Genomic DNA, 15,749 nt, shown 5'->3' on the forward strand with positions numbered 1-15,749 from the left:
TATTGACCAGAAAAAATTAACGCTTGGTATATTCATAGATTTTACTAAGGCGTTTGACCTTTTAAATCACGAGATTTTGATCGATAAGCTCAATAAATATGGTATACGAGGTCCTTGCCTTGATGTTTTTCGGTCGTACTTGAATCAACGTAACCAAGCAGTCACTGTTGATGGTCAGGTATCTGCTCTGCGGTCAATCAAATGCGGTGTTCCCCAAGGTAGCTTGCTCGGCCCTCTACTTTTTAATGTTTATATTAATGATATAATTAACATTTCTAGTGACCCACAGTTCATTCTTTATGCTGACGATACAAGCATATTTCTTACCGGGCACAACCCCGACGAGCTTATATATAGAGGAAATGCTGTTTTAGAATCGATGAGTGAATGGTCAAGGGCAAATGGATTGCTCATAAACACTAAAAAAACGAAAGCTGTCTTTTTTCGGCCCATAAATATTGTGGTTGCCCCTACAAACCGCCTAGTGCTTTACGAAAATCAAATAGATATAATAGACTCTTTTAAGTCACTTGGAGTAGTTTTTGACTCGTTATTGAGATGGACAAATCACGTAGCGTACATTGAAAAGAAGTTGCATCAGTCAGTTGGTTTCCTTTCCAGATGTCGATTTGATTTCCCTACCCGCTTAAAACTAAGAATCTATCATGCTGTCTTTCAATCGCACATTAATTATTGTCATTTGGTTTGGGGCACGACATCACAAACTAACCTAAACAGACTATTGGTATTACAAAAGAAAGCCGTGAGGCATGTTGCTGGCGTTAGTTACAGAGCACACACTAGAGAGTTCTTTGTTAAATATAATATTATTCGCCTTACCACAACTTTTGAACATCGGCTACTGTATCACTTTAGATTTTCACCACCCGCCTCAAACGAGTTTTTCATATCTTTAGCTAATTTAACCTTAAAAGACAAAGCTGTTTGCACTAGAAGTACTGATAAGTATACTGTTCCTCGCGTGAGAACTAACTACGGAAACCAAACTCTGCAATTTCTCTTGCCAACGATCTTAAACACATATGAAACAGCTCATAGCCACGTACTCACCTTGACACCTAAAGAACATAAAAAATATTTTGTAAGCTGCAGTGTATAGGTTTTCTTGTTTTTGCTTTCGTATGTCTGCTATACCAGTGGCGTATTTCATTTCATTTTTGTCGAAACTTGCGTAGATCTAGGTTGTAGGTCTAGCTTGTATGTAACCATACAACGCTATGTACAGTGTGATTATTTTACTTGTTGACTGCGTTTTTGGTATGTCTGCCATGTATATTGTATGAATGTATTATGTTGGGCCTCAGGCGCACTCAAGCTACAGTTTTGTTGCTTTTGGTCTGTGGTCCTTTCCCCCCCTTTTTTGCATGGGAAAAATAAAGACTATTTATTTATTTATTTATTTATTAATGAGTCTGGGTTGGTCTCCTTTAAAAGTAAAAAAAGAAAGAAAAGAAAAACTGTGTGAAAAGAAACATGAACGCAACTAAGAGCGGCAACATTTCAGTTACACGCAAGCGTGGGAATATATTACAAGAACGACCAAATCTTTACTATGTTGCTATGTGTTACTTTGTAGAATGCGGCCCCACAAATTAAAAAGGCAGGGAGCACTTCCTTCTGAAAGAAACAGTTAAGCAGACAACGCTCGCACCGTAGATTGCTCTGTGCATCTGCGTGAATTACTGCCAGCATCACAGATTATCGCCGGCGTAAGACACTGAAAAAGCTGACGATGTACGTGCATATTTGTACGGCCAAGAGAAATTTCCACATACTACAGCCCCTACTGCAACCAAAGGCTACAGAATGGTTCCCCCGATGATGCTTGTCTAAACGGATATCATGTAAATATTCCAAAGAATGAGCTAGAATGCCTTCAAATTGCTACACAGCGCACGGTTGCAACGCATTCAAGCAGAACCACACTGATTTGTGCAAGTCAGAGAGGAGGAAAGGTGTGATAGTTGGCAGACCTTAACTCCTCGTCCAATGAAAAGGTCTGTAGTTTTCTAAAAAAGCAGAACATTTCTAACGTTTGGTTCGTGGAGATTGTTGCTCCTTCATTGGTGCGACGGGTTTCGTGCATCCGTGCACTCTGGAGCCTTTACACGAGGCACTGCCCAATGCCACAGCTGAGCACCTAGGATCATACGGGGCAGGGTCTTCGAACTCCTGGTTCCGGGCTGTAAAATAAGATAGAGAGATAGAAAATCAACACCAAAACTATGTACACTCAATATCTGCTTATCTCAATATGAGGGAAAGAGACGAATTGCTAACTCATTGTGTGGCTCTACGAGATACGTGGTCACAGTGGTGGCTACTGTGGTAAAGTATTGGGCTTTCATGGTAAAGGTCCTAGGTTTGATTTAGCACTGCGAAGTCTTCAGTTTATAGGATTGTTTTTCATTTTCATCTATTTCTTTATCCCCCCCCCCCATGTATCCCCTGTATTCTAATTTTTTTCAATTTTCTTTCCCCATTTTCTTACGTTAGAGGGCACCACTATTGCAGACAGACAACTCCCGCACACTTTTCCTGAGCTTTTCACTCGTAATAGAGGTTTCAATGCTTAGGCAATCGTAACGTGTACAATACATGCACCACCTTGGCCTTGCAGGTGGTGCAATAAGCCCAGGAATGCGACCCATTCAGTGTGAGCAAAGATCGAAAGAACACTGCAGCATGGGCGAGTAAAATTTGTCCCTCGACAATGCCACCACAAATTGGTGCGAATGGCACACCTTTGACGTTACTACAGGGTTAACCCTTTCAGTCACGGTGTGTACAAATGTACACATCAACTTCGAAGTCGCATCACGCACCGCGTGTTTCTTCAAATGACCTGAAACTTAGTGTGCACATTCGTGCAGGCTTCCTGAGTGGACAACAAGCGGTTATTTAATTTCATTATGCTGTGTATTGCTGCAGCTGATCACTTTGCTAGGGACACTACCATGTTCGACGATCGCTCGACGCGCGACGTTCCAGGACCAACGTCAAGAGTATTTTTTTTCTACGCTCGAAAAGAATACAACCAAAAACCAATCTGTCCATGCATTTCGGGCCTAATAGTTGATTCTTTTTATGCAAGGATTGAAGCTGACTGATTGCAGAATAATTAGATATTTAATTAAACGCTAATTAGCATTAATTACTGTAACTCACAAAAAACAACACATTCCTTCATTTTATTTCTTGGAATGTAATATTGAGTGCCATGAAATCATGCCATGGAAATTTGATGCATTTTCAGACAGTGCATTATAATTCGTGACTGAAAGGGTTAAAGTCACCAGCACCCAAGCAGGGTGAAATTTAATTCTCCGTAGACAAAACAGTTGCACAAAGCTTCGAACAACTGGGCAGGTCGCAGCACCAACACACAGCCATACATGTATTATAAATGTATGAACTTTATATTTCTGCAAGCGTTACATAAAGATAAAAGTGCAACTTGCCTTGCATTGCCTGCATCATCTTTTCCACCTGCGCTTGATGAACTTCTGCAAGGCAACAATAGGGGAGTTTTGCTGAGCAAGAGAAGTAGTGAACTACAAAGCCCAACAAAAAAGAAACAATAATATAACAAAAAATATTTATATGCCACCTGAACTCGCAAAGAGAAGCATGCCCTTTGTATAAACTGCATGCTACCACTATTTTATATCTGGCCCCTTTGGCCAGCATGAGAGCTTCATCTTAGCCCAAGCACGAAAATGCCGTTAAAAGCGGCGCTGCCCTCCAAGATGGCTAGACACTAGGCCGCCAAAGCACCGTGGCAATACAGAATAGCACTTTTAGCATGTAGTTACATAAAACTGGATAGCAACACGTCTCACAAACCACATGTGCTGCTGTCACAATCATGACAACAATGACAGCTTTGTCGGAATGCTCACTCAACAGCCAAGACGCAGATGTGAAGAAAAAAAAAACAGCAAAGGGGGTCTCCTAGCTAAACACTGGAGGGGTGGTATATACATGCCAGTGAAGAAAGAACACTGTCTTTTTCAAGTTTCTTGATACACAAGAAAACACATGAGCTCCACCAGCTGACATTTCGCCTTAGGTTGGCAAGTGCATTAATGAATACAATGCCGCCTAGAAAAAATAAACAACTGTTCTTCCCCATCACCCATCACTTCGAGCGAGCGGTAATGGTGACGTTTTTTCAGTTTTGGTACCAGAAATGGCCATTTCTGTGAACCTCGCACAACGCTTTTCACTCTCAACTCAAATGCCGAATTTCGCACTTTCTTTACCCAAAACAAGGCTTGTTAGGCAGCCTAAAAATTTTTTGGAGGTGAGGAGGAGGGCATTTGGCCTATGGGAGAAACCTCGAGTAAAGTGCATGCACTCTCGTGTACCTTTCTTTTTCTTTTGCCAAGCCAGGCACGAGCAAAGCAGGGCAAGGGTCTTCCCGCTCCCCGTGGGCGACTCGATGAGACAATTCCTTCCATTCCTCAAGCCCTGTAGGACCTGGAGGGCAAAGCGGGACGAAATATTCGAGCACTGTGTCTTTGCACTTACAGTGACGTGCGTGAATTTACATAAAGCAGACCAGCTGAAGAAAAACTGTCCCACCTGCATCGTCAATTCAGGTGATTCAGCATATTGTCAATTCAGGTCATGTGAGCATGGCACTGTCGTTTTCTATCCTATGCGTTTTTCCTTTCAATAAAATCTCAGTTCCGAGTATGTGCTTGTGCTTGTACACTCTTTCTTTGTGTTTGTTAGTGTTGTCCTACCAAACCATCAAAATGGCACTCTTGGAAGATCGCAAGCAAATTCCTGTGCATGCATGACACGCTACTCCGTGGCATTTCACCCACGCATCGTCCGCGCAATAGAAATTTCTGTGACATCCTGAACGTCCTATGTCATATGGTGCAGGTGCATGTGGGCACGAACAACACGCCCCCGGCGCATGTAACAACCAAGGAGCATAGGGAGACCCGGCTGTCCACTTCGAGCCCCAATGACCAGCTAGACCTGGTGAACAGGGCTCAAATGGTGACCAGGGCACACAGCTTCTCGAAATGAAGGCCACCGATATAGTGCAAGGACAATAGTTCATTTGCTCTAAATAATTAAATTTTTATGATCACTGGTATGATCCCAGTCACAGTCCACGCACATTGCACTAGACACCAGATTATTGAATATGTACCTCTGTGTTAAAACAGTTAAGTCGATCTATGTTTGACCTAGATGTTTTGCGTGCATCCAGATAACCTTTATGATGGCTTGTTATCATAAGTTTTATGTATCTGTGGTCGCAAGGGCTACTATGAAATCTGCTTTAAATCATATGGTAGCTGCTTTGAGCAGCACCATGTACGACGGTCTTAGAGAATCACTGATACTGCTTTGCATGCAGCATAAATGCTCCCATAAAACTCCCTCAGAGACACTGAACTGTGTGCTTGTGTGTGTCGTGCACATACGTACAAACGCATCATTTCACTCGCGCCAGTCTCGTCACTTCGAGTGGCATGTTGCCATATGGCCTCGCAAAACGTCTCAAGCGTGCAATAAAGAAGAAATCTCTCTCACCTTTATGATGACCATCTTTTGGGATTGGTACGGTGTATGCGGAAAATACACAGCATGCGACTCGATGTAGAGGGGCTCTTTTTTCACCGAGCTCCCTGCTTCCACGTCCATCGTAGCTGCACGTCAAATATCATTAAAGAAAATCATCTGATTAACATAAACCAACAATGACGAGACGCTAGCACGAAACGATTGATCGCTGCACCGAATTGCCACAGCTTGAGGGTGGGCTTTACAGTTCCGCACATGTGGACTACTCAAAGAAGCTGGCCATCCTACTCCTCTGATCCTCATTTAGAAACGGCGGAGATGTACATACAGCTGACACTAGGCGATACGCTGGCGCTGAACTGCCTAAACACTAGCGAGTAAGTCAGTAGAATTTATTGACAGCTTCTAAATACTTCGTGGTGTTTGATTTACGATGTCGGTTGTACAAGAACATGTGTGAATAACCTATGCCAACGAACTTAACAGTGATCGACGCCGGAACCGTTTATAAACGTGCAATTCGAACTTGATCAGCAATCAAACACAGATCCCTATCGCAGAAGACAGCGTTTGCACAGAAGTCGGCAGTTTACCTGGAATTTTTTCTTCGACTGGCAGCCCTTAGGCGCCAGTTTCTTCAGATCTGTGACCGATGGGGTATGGGGGCATTGCGACAACGAAATAAACAAGCATCCGGAAGCGACCGTTCAAGTCAAAACACGCACAAATGAGCGCGAAAAATTGCGCGCCACAGATAATACAGAAATCGTGGGCACAGGTATTTTTGGATACGACTGCGCTCGGAATGGCTCAAATGTGTCTCGGCAAAATATTGTTTCGGTTTCGATTTTAAACGATACTGCAGCAAAACACTTAATCACTTCATTACAATGAATAATTTTAAAACAAATTTCTTATTGTAGTTAATTTAGTCATCGCAAGTTTCTTATTAAAAGAGCAAGTGAATGTTCGAATTTCGCGCCGAAACTGTGGCACCTGAATGTCACGTTGACGTCGGCGATTCCAAAGTCTAATTTTCGCACCTTGGCCATTGGCTCAATAAAATTTCCTTAACCATATGCCATATTACATATCTGACCCCGCCAGAATATATGTAATGATGTTTTACGATAAAGAATGGGCCCAAGCAGACCTGTGACTTCAGGGCGAGTTATTGCGCGAACCTCTGGGCGGGGTCGCCGGCTGTATTTATTTTTGGGGGTATTTTCTGGCTTACCAAGCGGCTTTTCGCGCTAAGAGTGGTGCTTTTGGTTGGACGATAACGTGATTTGCAAACATGGAAAAAAAAAAAGTGTGTCGAGGCAGGACAAGCAAGTAAGGAATGGCAAAGGTAGCTTAGAAGCAGCTTGACTAACATAGAAGCAGTCATGCACTAACATATGCATTTGCGAGAGAATAATTTTACAGAACATTTTCGAAGGCACTGAGATGCGCTCCCTAAAGGACTTAGAAAATAACACCTTTTCTTTTGCAGAATTATTCTCTTTTGCACTCCATGTCTGCCTTTCCACTGTTAGCTTTTCAATGTCTCACCTAAATTTCCTCAACCACTGGACGTGAAGGGAATAACCCCAAATTTGATGGAATAATGCTAGCATTCTGTTCTGAACTGGGTTCAGTTAGTCGAATTCAATGGAGGCATATACCTCTTGACCCCATAAAACAAATTTCCTGATGATATTTCCAATTGTTGTTTTCCTTTTCCCTCTTCATTGCATATTTACCAATGCCCAACCCAACCCCAGCTTACAAGATTGTCACCTCTTTGAGAAATTTAAGTATGAATGGACTAATTTGATATGATTACGTTGATTCAACAAACTCGGTCTTATTCCATGTTGCTGCATAGCCAGATTTTTTTGTATTCCTTATCAAACTTTGGCTTCAGCAATTTCAGTACTTACTCTATCCTAAAAAAAAGAAAAAGAAAAAAAGGGGGTAGCTACACACGTGCGAAGACCTAAGAAGCGACCGGAGCCGCTTCTTCAGTCTTTGCACCTGGGGACATGCAATGCACAGGTGTTTCCCATAAGGACATGTCAATAGCAACGAGAAGAGGCTGTCCTCTCCTTGCTACAGACAGCGTCCAGCGCAGAAAGAAAGCCTTTTCTGAGCTAACGTGCAGTCTTATTAAAAACATTTGCCTTGTGCAAGAGATAAGATCACCACAGAGAAAGTTATCACACTGACCCAGTACATGTAACATGGCTGATCAAAGCAACCTCTACCCCATTGAAATCGCATATGGAATGAACTGTTTCACTGACTGGCATTGTTGCAAATACTGCAGATTTCCTTTGGCCAATATAGCAAGAAATAAAAAACAGTCATGATAGAACACTGGGCAAACCAAGACGGATTTTAAGACATTCCGAGAAAACAAATATATTTTAACTTTTTTTTCTGTTAGAATACTTAAGTTTCCCTTAACGATTCTTTAAAAAAATCCATATCACCATTTCTTTTTCCACGATTTGAAATATCAAGTTAAATAAACACAAGAAAAACATTCAAAACGTTTTCATTGAAGAACATGAAAAAAATTTAAATTACAGGATAGTATTGATGTAGGGAAGAAATTTATGCCTAGAACATACTTTTTGTTTCATATTTTTCATCCATGGCAGCTGATTGCATTGCAGGGCCACAGTTAATTGTGCTGAAAAGCTAAATTTCCAACACTTGCCACTCACTATGGTATGCCATTCGCCACATTGACCACAACACCGTATGCCTTGTTTGCAATGTTAAAGGAGTTAGTACCAAGTTTTTTCAGTGTTGTATTGCCATCTCTGCATGAAGAAGATAATTAGATGTATGGGCTTGCTCATGTAGCCTTAGGCAAGAGAAATTGAGACATTTTGCCATGAACAACCTCGATCGGTCCATGGTTGGGAGCACGTGAAATGCGCCGAGGTGCTCAGTTTGTCTGCGTGATGTAAAGGGTTAAAAATATCTGGTAAGATAACCTAGATAGACCTGAAAACTGCGACTCGAATCTAGAAATAATGCGCTGCACAGTGCCAATCTAGACTTCCGCTGTGACGATGTTGCAGACATTGCTCGCCCAGCTTTCTTGGGCACAGGTATAAGTGAAGGTCTTGTAGACATCTTTCCAGAGCTCTCAGATTTGCACAATGTCAATTCACTATTGATAAATGATTCAAGAGGGTGTGTTTGCTAAGCAAATGCGTGTAACCATCTGTGTGTGTGCAGGAAAACGCACCCCATAGACAATGTAATCTGGCATAGACGATTAGGAGTCTGCAACTTCGCCGCAATACATGGCTCCAGGATGAACTCTCTTGACACTACAAATGATAAGCTGCGCTTTGAAAAACAGCGCATGCTTGGATCAACGCATTTGCCATGCGGCCGACACGATGGCTTCGTAAGGTCTCCGCTGAGTGAAGACACCACATTTTCCACAAACAGATGTCCATTTATTGTGTTTCGTCCACAAAGGCCGTAACTTTATTACCACGAATCGACAGCATAGACTAGACACGGTAATAAAGATATACAGTAGCTGCCCGACATAAGATTGGGAAATGGAACAAAGGTAATGTGTATTGTGTGATTTTCCGAGATAAAATCTACGGCTCACAAACAAGGAACACTGAGCCAACCACCATGCAAGATGACAGGTAACCACACGGTCCAGGCATATAAGGGCAAGTGAAAATGACAGCAGTGCTTCCGTTGCCCGAAACACGTGACTGTAGGCAACGATTGCAGCGATCCGTTTAAAATTGTTTATCAAAACAGGGTACTGAAAACAACAACACACACATGAAAGAAAGCAACATACATATGCAATGGCTGACATGAACAGGCAGGGTTCGAAGGACAAAGGCCGTGTATAGCTGAACACCTAACAAAACTCCCGAGGATTATCAAATCATAGAAGCCACAATTAGTCACAACAGTGCAACAAACTGTAACTCCACACTCCCTATGTGAAACATTCTCAGGTGTTCCAGACCATGTCAGTATAAACAAATTGTAACACTCACAAGAAGAGGCAGATGCAAGAAGAAAAATTTTCATTCCTAAAAACAAAGTTGCTAAGAGAGTTCCATTGTCAAAGGACAGAACCAACATGAATAGAATCAAGCGAAAACTCTTTGTAATGTGAGGAAGTGCACATAAACACTGATTAGCACTAATTTCCCATAAAATTTTCATTAAAAATTCTGCTAACAACAGTTTTCAAATGCAAAGTAACTCCTAATGACAAGCGATGTAAGAACAAGAATGTTGCAAAAATATTTCTCACTCATTAAATGCTTATAAATAAAACGAATGCAATTAAGTAGTCAGTGCAAATAAAAAAAAAAGCTAACTGAGAGAGGGAAATTGAAGCTATATGCAATGATTACTCCCACATTAAATAACAGAACTATTAATAAAGCTTCCAACAGGACACACAATCACTGTATAATAGGGATGAGAAAGGTGCGATTGTGAGACTACGACTTGTGTAAATCATTTTGAGGGGTTCCGGCTTTGCACTTGGCCCCAAACCAAAGAGCTTGCAGTTAAGTACATTGGTCCAAGGTCAACAGGGAAACCTGTACCTCCCAGGGAGCATTACAACTTCTCGAGTGTTTTCTAGTATTATAGATGACTGGGGCCGGTCGGCTTTCTGGCACAAGGGAGATAACGTTAGAAACAATGAGAAGCGTGTTGCGAGATTTTTTCTGCTGCTCTGCGTCAGCACGAGTTCCGCTTGCTGTTCTGGATGAAAGCCCGAAATCGTAAGGAACGATTTGTCCTAAATCCAAATCTGACGACCAGCGGGACAATGAAATGCTTAGCGCCAGAGTACAGACCATAACGTAATGCATGCATGCATCCATCCATGCTTAACGTCAATTTGACGTTACCTCAATTGACTGAAACATTTTGTGGCCGATGTAAATTGATCGCGTGACATTCCACAAAAGAATTCTTTGGTAAGCCATTTGTGTCACATAGCAGCGGTTACTGATGGTAGAATACTAACAATGTGCTGCCTTCGACAGTTGGCCATACTGCCAAACAAGGGTTAACTGAGAGCTTTAGCCTTGTGTAGCAAGAAGCCACAAGGCTTCGTGCTACATATGGGTGGTTGTCAATTTTCCCTTTCTTCAGAGCTTTAGCATAGCTGAAAAGTATACTTGCATAAGCGTACATTGGAGTACCAGGCGACATGCTTGACCACAAAGCGCTAGAAATGTTCTTCTGTTGTGCAAGTCATTTCCCTGAAAGAAGTACTTTTGTTGTTGTGACACTGCCATCAGCACATTTACCTCAGCAACTTTAAGTGAAATTCCTCTGTATGCACATTGGTTAATTCAACGTGGCCAAAAGATGTCTCCTCTAGTGCTGTTCCTCTTATGCCTACGGCTCCAAGTGTACATCTAGGCTAGAACTGCATCTCAACTATGCTAAAGCCTTCGAATACGACTTACTGTGCTAGTGACGGTAGTGGAATCACAGCATAATGAGCCACATAAGCAATGTGGTAAACCACTTAAAAAGGAAGGCGAGATACTCAAGACATGACGTGGAAACCTTGGCAAAGACTACTGTTTCTTCAACGCTTGTTGGTACAGACACCTAAACAGCGTCGAGAGCATTTTGGGCTTGCTAGCACAGAAAAAAATAAGATTCGCATCCACACAGCAGGCAAGCTCAACACACCGTAACTGCTCCTACTGGCAGGTTGTGTAAGAACGGTACAATATGATTGCTCGATGCTTAAGAAGCTGATGGGAGTACCACACAGAACGTCTGGAAGAACAAATCCTCAAACACCCATCACGCAGGAACCTCCCAAGTTCCTTCAAAGTAAGGAAGAGCAAAGACTCATGTTTCAGCGCCTGTACTTCTACCGCTGATGAACGCAGCCATCGCAGGGATCACATAGTAGTGGTCAATGTTGATTACAGCCACGAAGAGGAAAGGTAGATCACTGTGTATACGAATGATGAGTACACATCCGTAAACTTGCTTCTAACTGCAACTTTCAAAACTACAGACTGCAATGTTCGTCAGCATGACTGAGATTGTGCGAAGTTTATTCCTACTAGCTAGCTGAATGTTCGCACTGAAAACATGAAAATTTTAGAAACATTTGGAACAATGAAATTTTTTTTTTTGCTGTAGGAAAGAATCAAAGGAGCATAAGCTAGTTCGAGAAAGGTGCTGCATTTACCATACGGTCTTGCAACAATGCTCTTAACATGAACAGTCATAGCGCGTCATAAAGTACGTCGGCATTCTCGTCACTTAGGTGCTCCTCTTATAACGTAAGTCGGCATAAAGTACGTCGGCATTCTAGTCACTTAGGTGCCCTACGCACATAACAAAATTAAAAAAAAATGTTACTTTAAATGCAATGCATTTTTAGTGAAGTTTGATAATGCATATGATATATCTCGAAATGTGCACCATCTTTAGATATATTTTTATAGTCGGATACAACTTTAGAAGACAGCGGCATTTCCTCCTCAAAGGCGGATGAACACAAGCCTGCACCAATGGGCGCGCACTTGGGACTGACATCATGAGCGGGACGGCCGGTGGCTCCGCCTTCGAAGAACGTCGGCGCGTGCACGAGCGGGACTATTTCTTTAGTCGCGGAGGCGATCGGCTGCCGCGCTTCGGTCGTCTGGGCGGGGCCCCTCCCGACTTCTTAAGTTGTATCCGACTATAAGTCGATATATCTTGCAAGCTCACGCAACTAATTGATTGCAATATGTATACCATAAAGTAATATTAAAGTTACTTCATGAATTTCACTTAATTAGTCAATAATATACTTCAATAATATACTTTTTTATGCAAGTAATATCCACCACTCTGAACAACTGAGCTCAGGGACTACAATAATTCTGCCTGTTACAGGTGATTTTTCCAAATTGGAAGTAGCCCGAATAAAACAGCCTAAATATGTATATGCCTGTATGGCTTAAAAGGATGCATACCTTTATATGGCTACTTTTCTTGGTTAAAAGAAAAGTTAAGTGCATTTTGCATTATAAGAAATAATTTTTCTTTCGTTTGCGGTCCTTATGAGAGAAAGTGCTTTTCAGAACAAAACTGTTAGAGTAACTTTTTCAAAATGCTGAACATGAGCTCAATCACCTTGAAATTCCTTAAAATAGACTGCTCTCGATGCATTCATACTTCACTGTGGATTCTCCCTCACTTCAAAATAATCTGAGAAAGTATGGGCATGACTGGCGCATGACTAAAACATAGCGGGAAAAGAAAGCAACTTACTGAAGCACTAGCATGTGTAAAGGCATGCATGCGTGAAACATCCCTATTGAAAAGTTCCGTAAGCATTCAATATTTTGAATGCGTATAGAACATACGGAATTAGGTTCCGTAATAACTCCCTATATTGTCCGTAAAATTGGTAAGAAATTCTTATTGAATCCACATATACTACATAATATTAGGGATGGGTGAATAGTAAATTTGAGGTTCGAAGCGAATCCAAAGCGAATAGTGATTTGGTCGAATAATTTCGAATTGAATAGTTCGAATAGTACTCACCACATATTATTAAGAAAAACTGAGCATTTTCTTCATGACCCTTGCACAATATTTTTAAGAATTGGAACTAGGTATGAGTCACTTTTTTGGTTTGAAATGAAGTGGAAGAAACCTTGAATGGTATCAAAATTTGAATAGCAGTAGGGTGCGAATTGTAAGTGGTAGAATACGTTACAAGTTAAAAATTACTATACTTAGTGCATATAAGCCCATACTGTTAAATTTTAAAAAATATGTACACTTAACCTTGAAGTGTGGCTTTGCGGCAGTGCAGATTTCCCCTGGCAGGGTGGTTTCACGGTACATCAACCTGACGCTGCAGTGAAACCACCTTTACAGGGGGTTATGTGTGGTCAAACATACATGTATTCATTCATTTCGAAGCGAATTCGAATACTTTAATATTCACTTGAATATTCGCCCATCCCTACATATTAATACGGAAGTCATACGGACTTGCTGGAATGACATACGGAAACATTTCAATAAGAATGTTTCAACAGCATACCTGTTTGGGCTGCTTTGTACACCTTGGTAAAAAAAAAAGCAGACTCAACGACGCGGCCTGTGCCGCAGCAAAATAGACAAGGGTCCAGCACTCTTATCGTTTGTCACACTGTCGGGTCTCCTTTCCATCACGGAATGCCTTACATATATTGCACACACACACATACACGCACACTTGCTATTTTCTGATATGAAACACAGCAGCATGTTTGTAGTATTGAGCGAAGCTTTGAGCTTTTTTTGCTAGCCTTTTGAATATGGGCTGCCTCCTATTAGAGAAACAGTCTACAGTGTCAGTAACAGCCATGGGCGGGTGTTAATTGGAATCTACAGCAAAAACTGACTACTAGATTTCACCCTTGCGTGAACAAACAGTTTGAAGAGGAAGTCCCGCTACATGGCAGAATGGCATCCAGCGAAGTGCAATATTGTACAGACTTGAGTATGGGCCGCACTTTTCTTTTCCCTGCAATAATAATATTTGGCTCCACATTAAAAACCGAGCCATTGTGTCCAATCCATTGTAACCAATTTAATACTTGTGATCCTTTCGGACCACAAGTATTAAATAGAGAGGAACTTGTCATATTCCTCCAGGACTGCGCACCACCACAGAAGCAAACACTATGCTTTTTCATAATCAACTTATTGATTCATTCATGAATACTGTGCAGTTGGCTACGTGTCATTATGGCCACTGCTGCTTACGCTGAGTTGTACTTTGCACTTGTGGTTGAAATAGTCTTTCAAGCCGCCCATGGCAATTGAGATCTCTACTAAAGCAAAGCTTAAATACTTGGAATCTGCCTGATCAAATACGTCTTACTTAGAACAAAAAAAGGTGAGAATTTCTGTCAATTTTTCTTCTCAGTTGGACTTCTTTCCCCATAAAATTTGGACAGCCAAGTCGATTGTATTATGGTGGTTTAATGCCCCAAGAATGACTCGGGCCAAGAGAAATGCCATATAGAGGGCTATCCAGATAATTTCGACCTCCTGGGGATCTTTAACGTGCACTGACATTGCACTGTAGACTGGCCTCTGACATTTTGCCTCTGCTGAAATGTGACTGCTGCAGCCAGGAGAGAACCCGCATCTTTCGGGTCAGCAGCCAAGCATTGTAACCACAGGGCCACCACAGTGGCTGTATTGCGAAGTTGGGAGTGCGGCCCTTACGCAAGTTTATACAGTATACTGTGAAAGAGAGGAAACTACAGAAAATCATGCCGGATGTCGTTAACAAAGACCACTGACAGAGTGAAGCAGTGTTTCAGCAATCAATCTTTTGCTCTTCAGTGAAACAACTTGTGACGGTGCTTTGTAAATAGTGATGGCTCTGTGCTGGCAGCACCTTCATTGTAATAGTACACATATAGAAAGTACGGGGCACTTATTAAAATAAAACTAAAAGCAAGAAAACAACACACAAATGCAGTTTGAAATGTACGCGCACGGTCGATGATGTCAGAAGCCACGATATGGGCTGAACGGACGTTTGTGCTAGAACTCGGTCGCGATGAGACAAGAAATATGCGTGACCAGAATACGCTTGACTACAACTGCGGCGGAAGAGTCACATGTCGAGAACTTTCAGATCCACTGCCGACATTGATGGAAACTCCGCCTCTTGAGGAATAAACTTGCCGATGGGCTTCACCGACTCCTGCAAATGTCGGGGGGAAAAAAAGGCGGCAGAGAAAATTATACTATAAAGAAGTGTAACACTGTTGTTTTTCATTACATATTCAAGAAAGCTTGCAAATATAATACAGTAGACTCTCACTAAATGGAAATCTCTTAGAAATACAGTCACTGACCGTTTACTAAAACTATAATCGAGAGTCCAAAAAAAAAAGGGTTCACCAGAAAAAAAGACCTGTATTGGTCCAGGGAGATGAAAAATTTAGTGCACATATGTACACATGCGCGCTTACGCACGATCAAGTCGGCCTGTATTTCAGCCAGTGTTTGGCCATCGTTGCAGGTCGACAATAGCACTGTTACAGCCTGCGCTGAATCTGCATTTGATGGCAGTGGTGTGGGTGGCACGTCATTACCGCAGTCACTGCCCACCTGCGTTGGCATGACGACCTAAGACT

The 15,749-nt window shown here is 41.9% G+C and overlaps 2 protein-coding genes and 1 long non-coding RNA gene across 5 annotated transcripts in view; all 3 read right to left on the reverse strand.

Moving 5' to 3' along the window:
• LOC119390272 (Fanconi anemia group J protein homolog) overlaps positions 1-2,200 on the reverse strand; it is a 62,345-nt gene extending 60,145 nt beyond the window's left edge. For both annotated transcript variants that reach the window (XM_049414709.1, XM_037657849.2), the window contains exon 1: positions 2,055-2,200. In XM_049414709.1, coding sequence (XP_049270666.1) covers positions 2,055-2,085 — 31 coding nt within the window. In that variant the 5' untranslated portion in view covers positions 2,086-2,200. The remainder of the gene's footprint in view (positions 1-2,054) is intronic.
• Positions 2,201-3,479: 1,279 nt separating this feature from the next.
• On the reverse strand, positions 3,480-6,335 carry LOC125758064 (uncharacterized). The gene is made up of 4 exons (XR_007415788.1): positions 6,165-6,335; positions 5,581-5,696; positions 4,392-4,503; positions 3,480-3,527 (listed from the first exon to the last, which is right to left on the reverse strand). It is a non-coding gene; the product is annotated as an uncharacterized LOC125758064 (long non-coding RNA).
• An 8,801-nt stretch (positions 6,336-15,136) lies between these two features.
• LOC119390273 (microprocessor complex subunit DGCR8) overlaps positions 15,137-15,749 on the reverse strand; it is a 37,503-nt gene continuing 36,890 nt past the window's right edge. For both annotated transcript variants that reach the window (XM_037657851.2, XM_049414710.1), the window contains exon 16: positions 15,137-15,313. In XM_037657851.2, coding sequence (XP_037513779.1) covers positions 15,224-15,313 — 90 coding nt within the window. In that variant the 3' untranslated portion in view covers positions 15,137-15,223. The remainder of the gene's footprint in view (positions 15,314-15,749) is intronic.

This window comes from Rhipicephalus sanguineus, chromosome 4 (assembly GCF_013339695.2).
Source record: "Rhipicephalus sanguineus isolate Rsan-2018 chromosome 4, BIME_Rsan_1.4, whole genome shotgun sequence".
NCBI classification, from domain to species: Eukaryota; Metazoa; Arthropoda; class Arachnida; order Ixodida; family Ixodidae; genus Rhipicephalus; species Rhipicephalus sanguineus.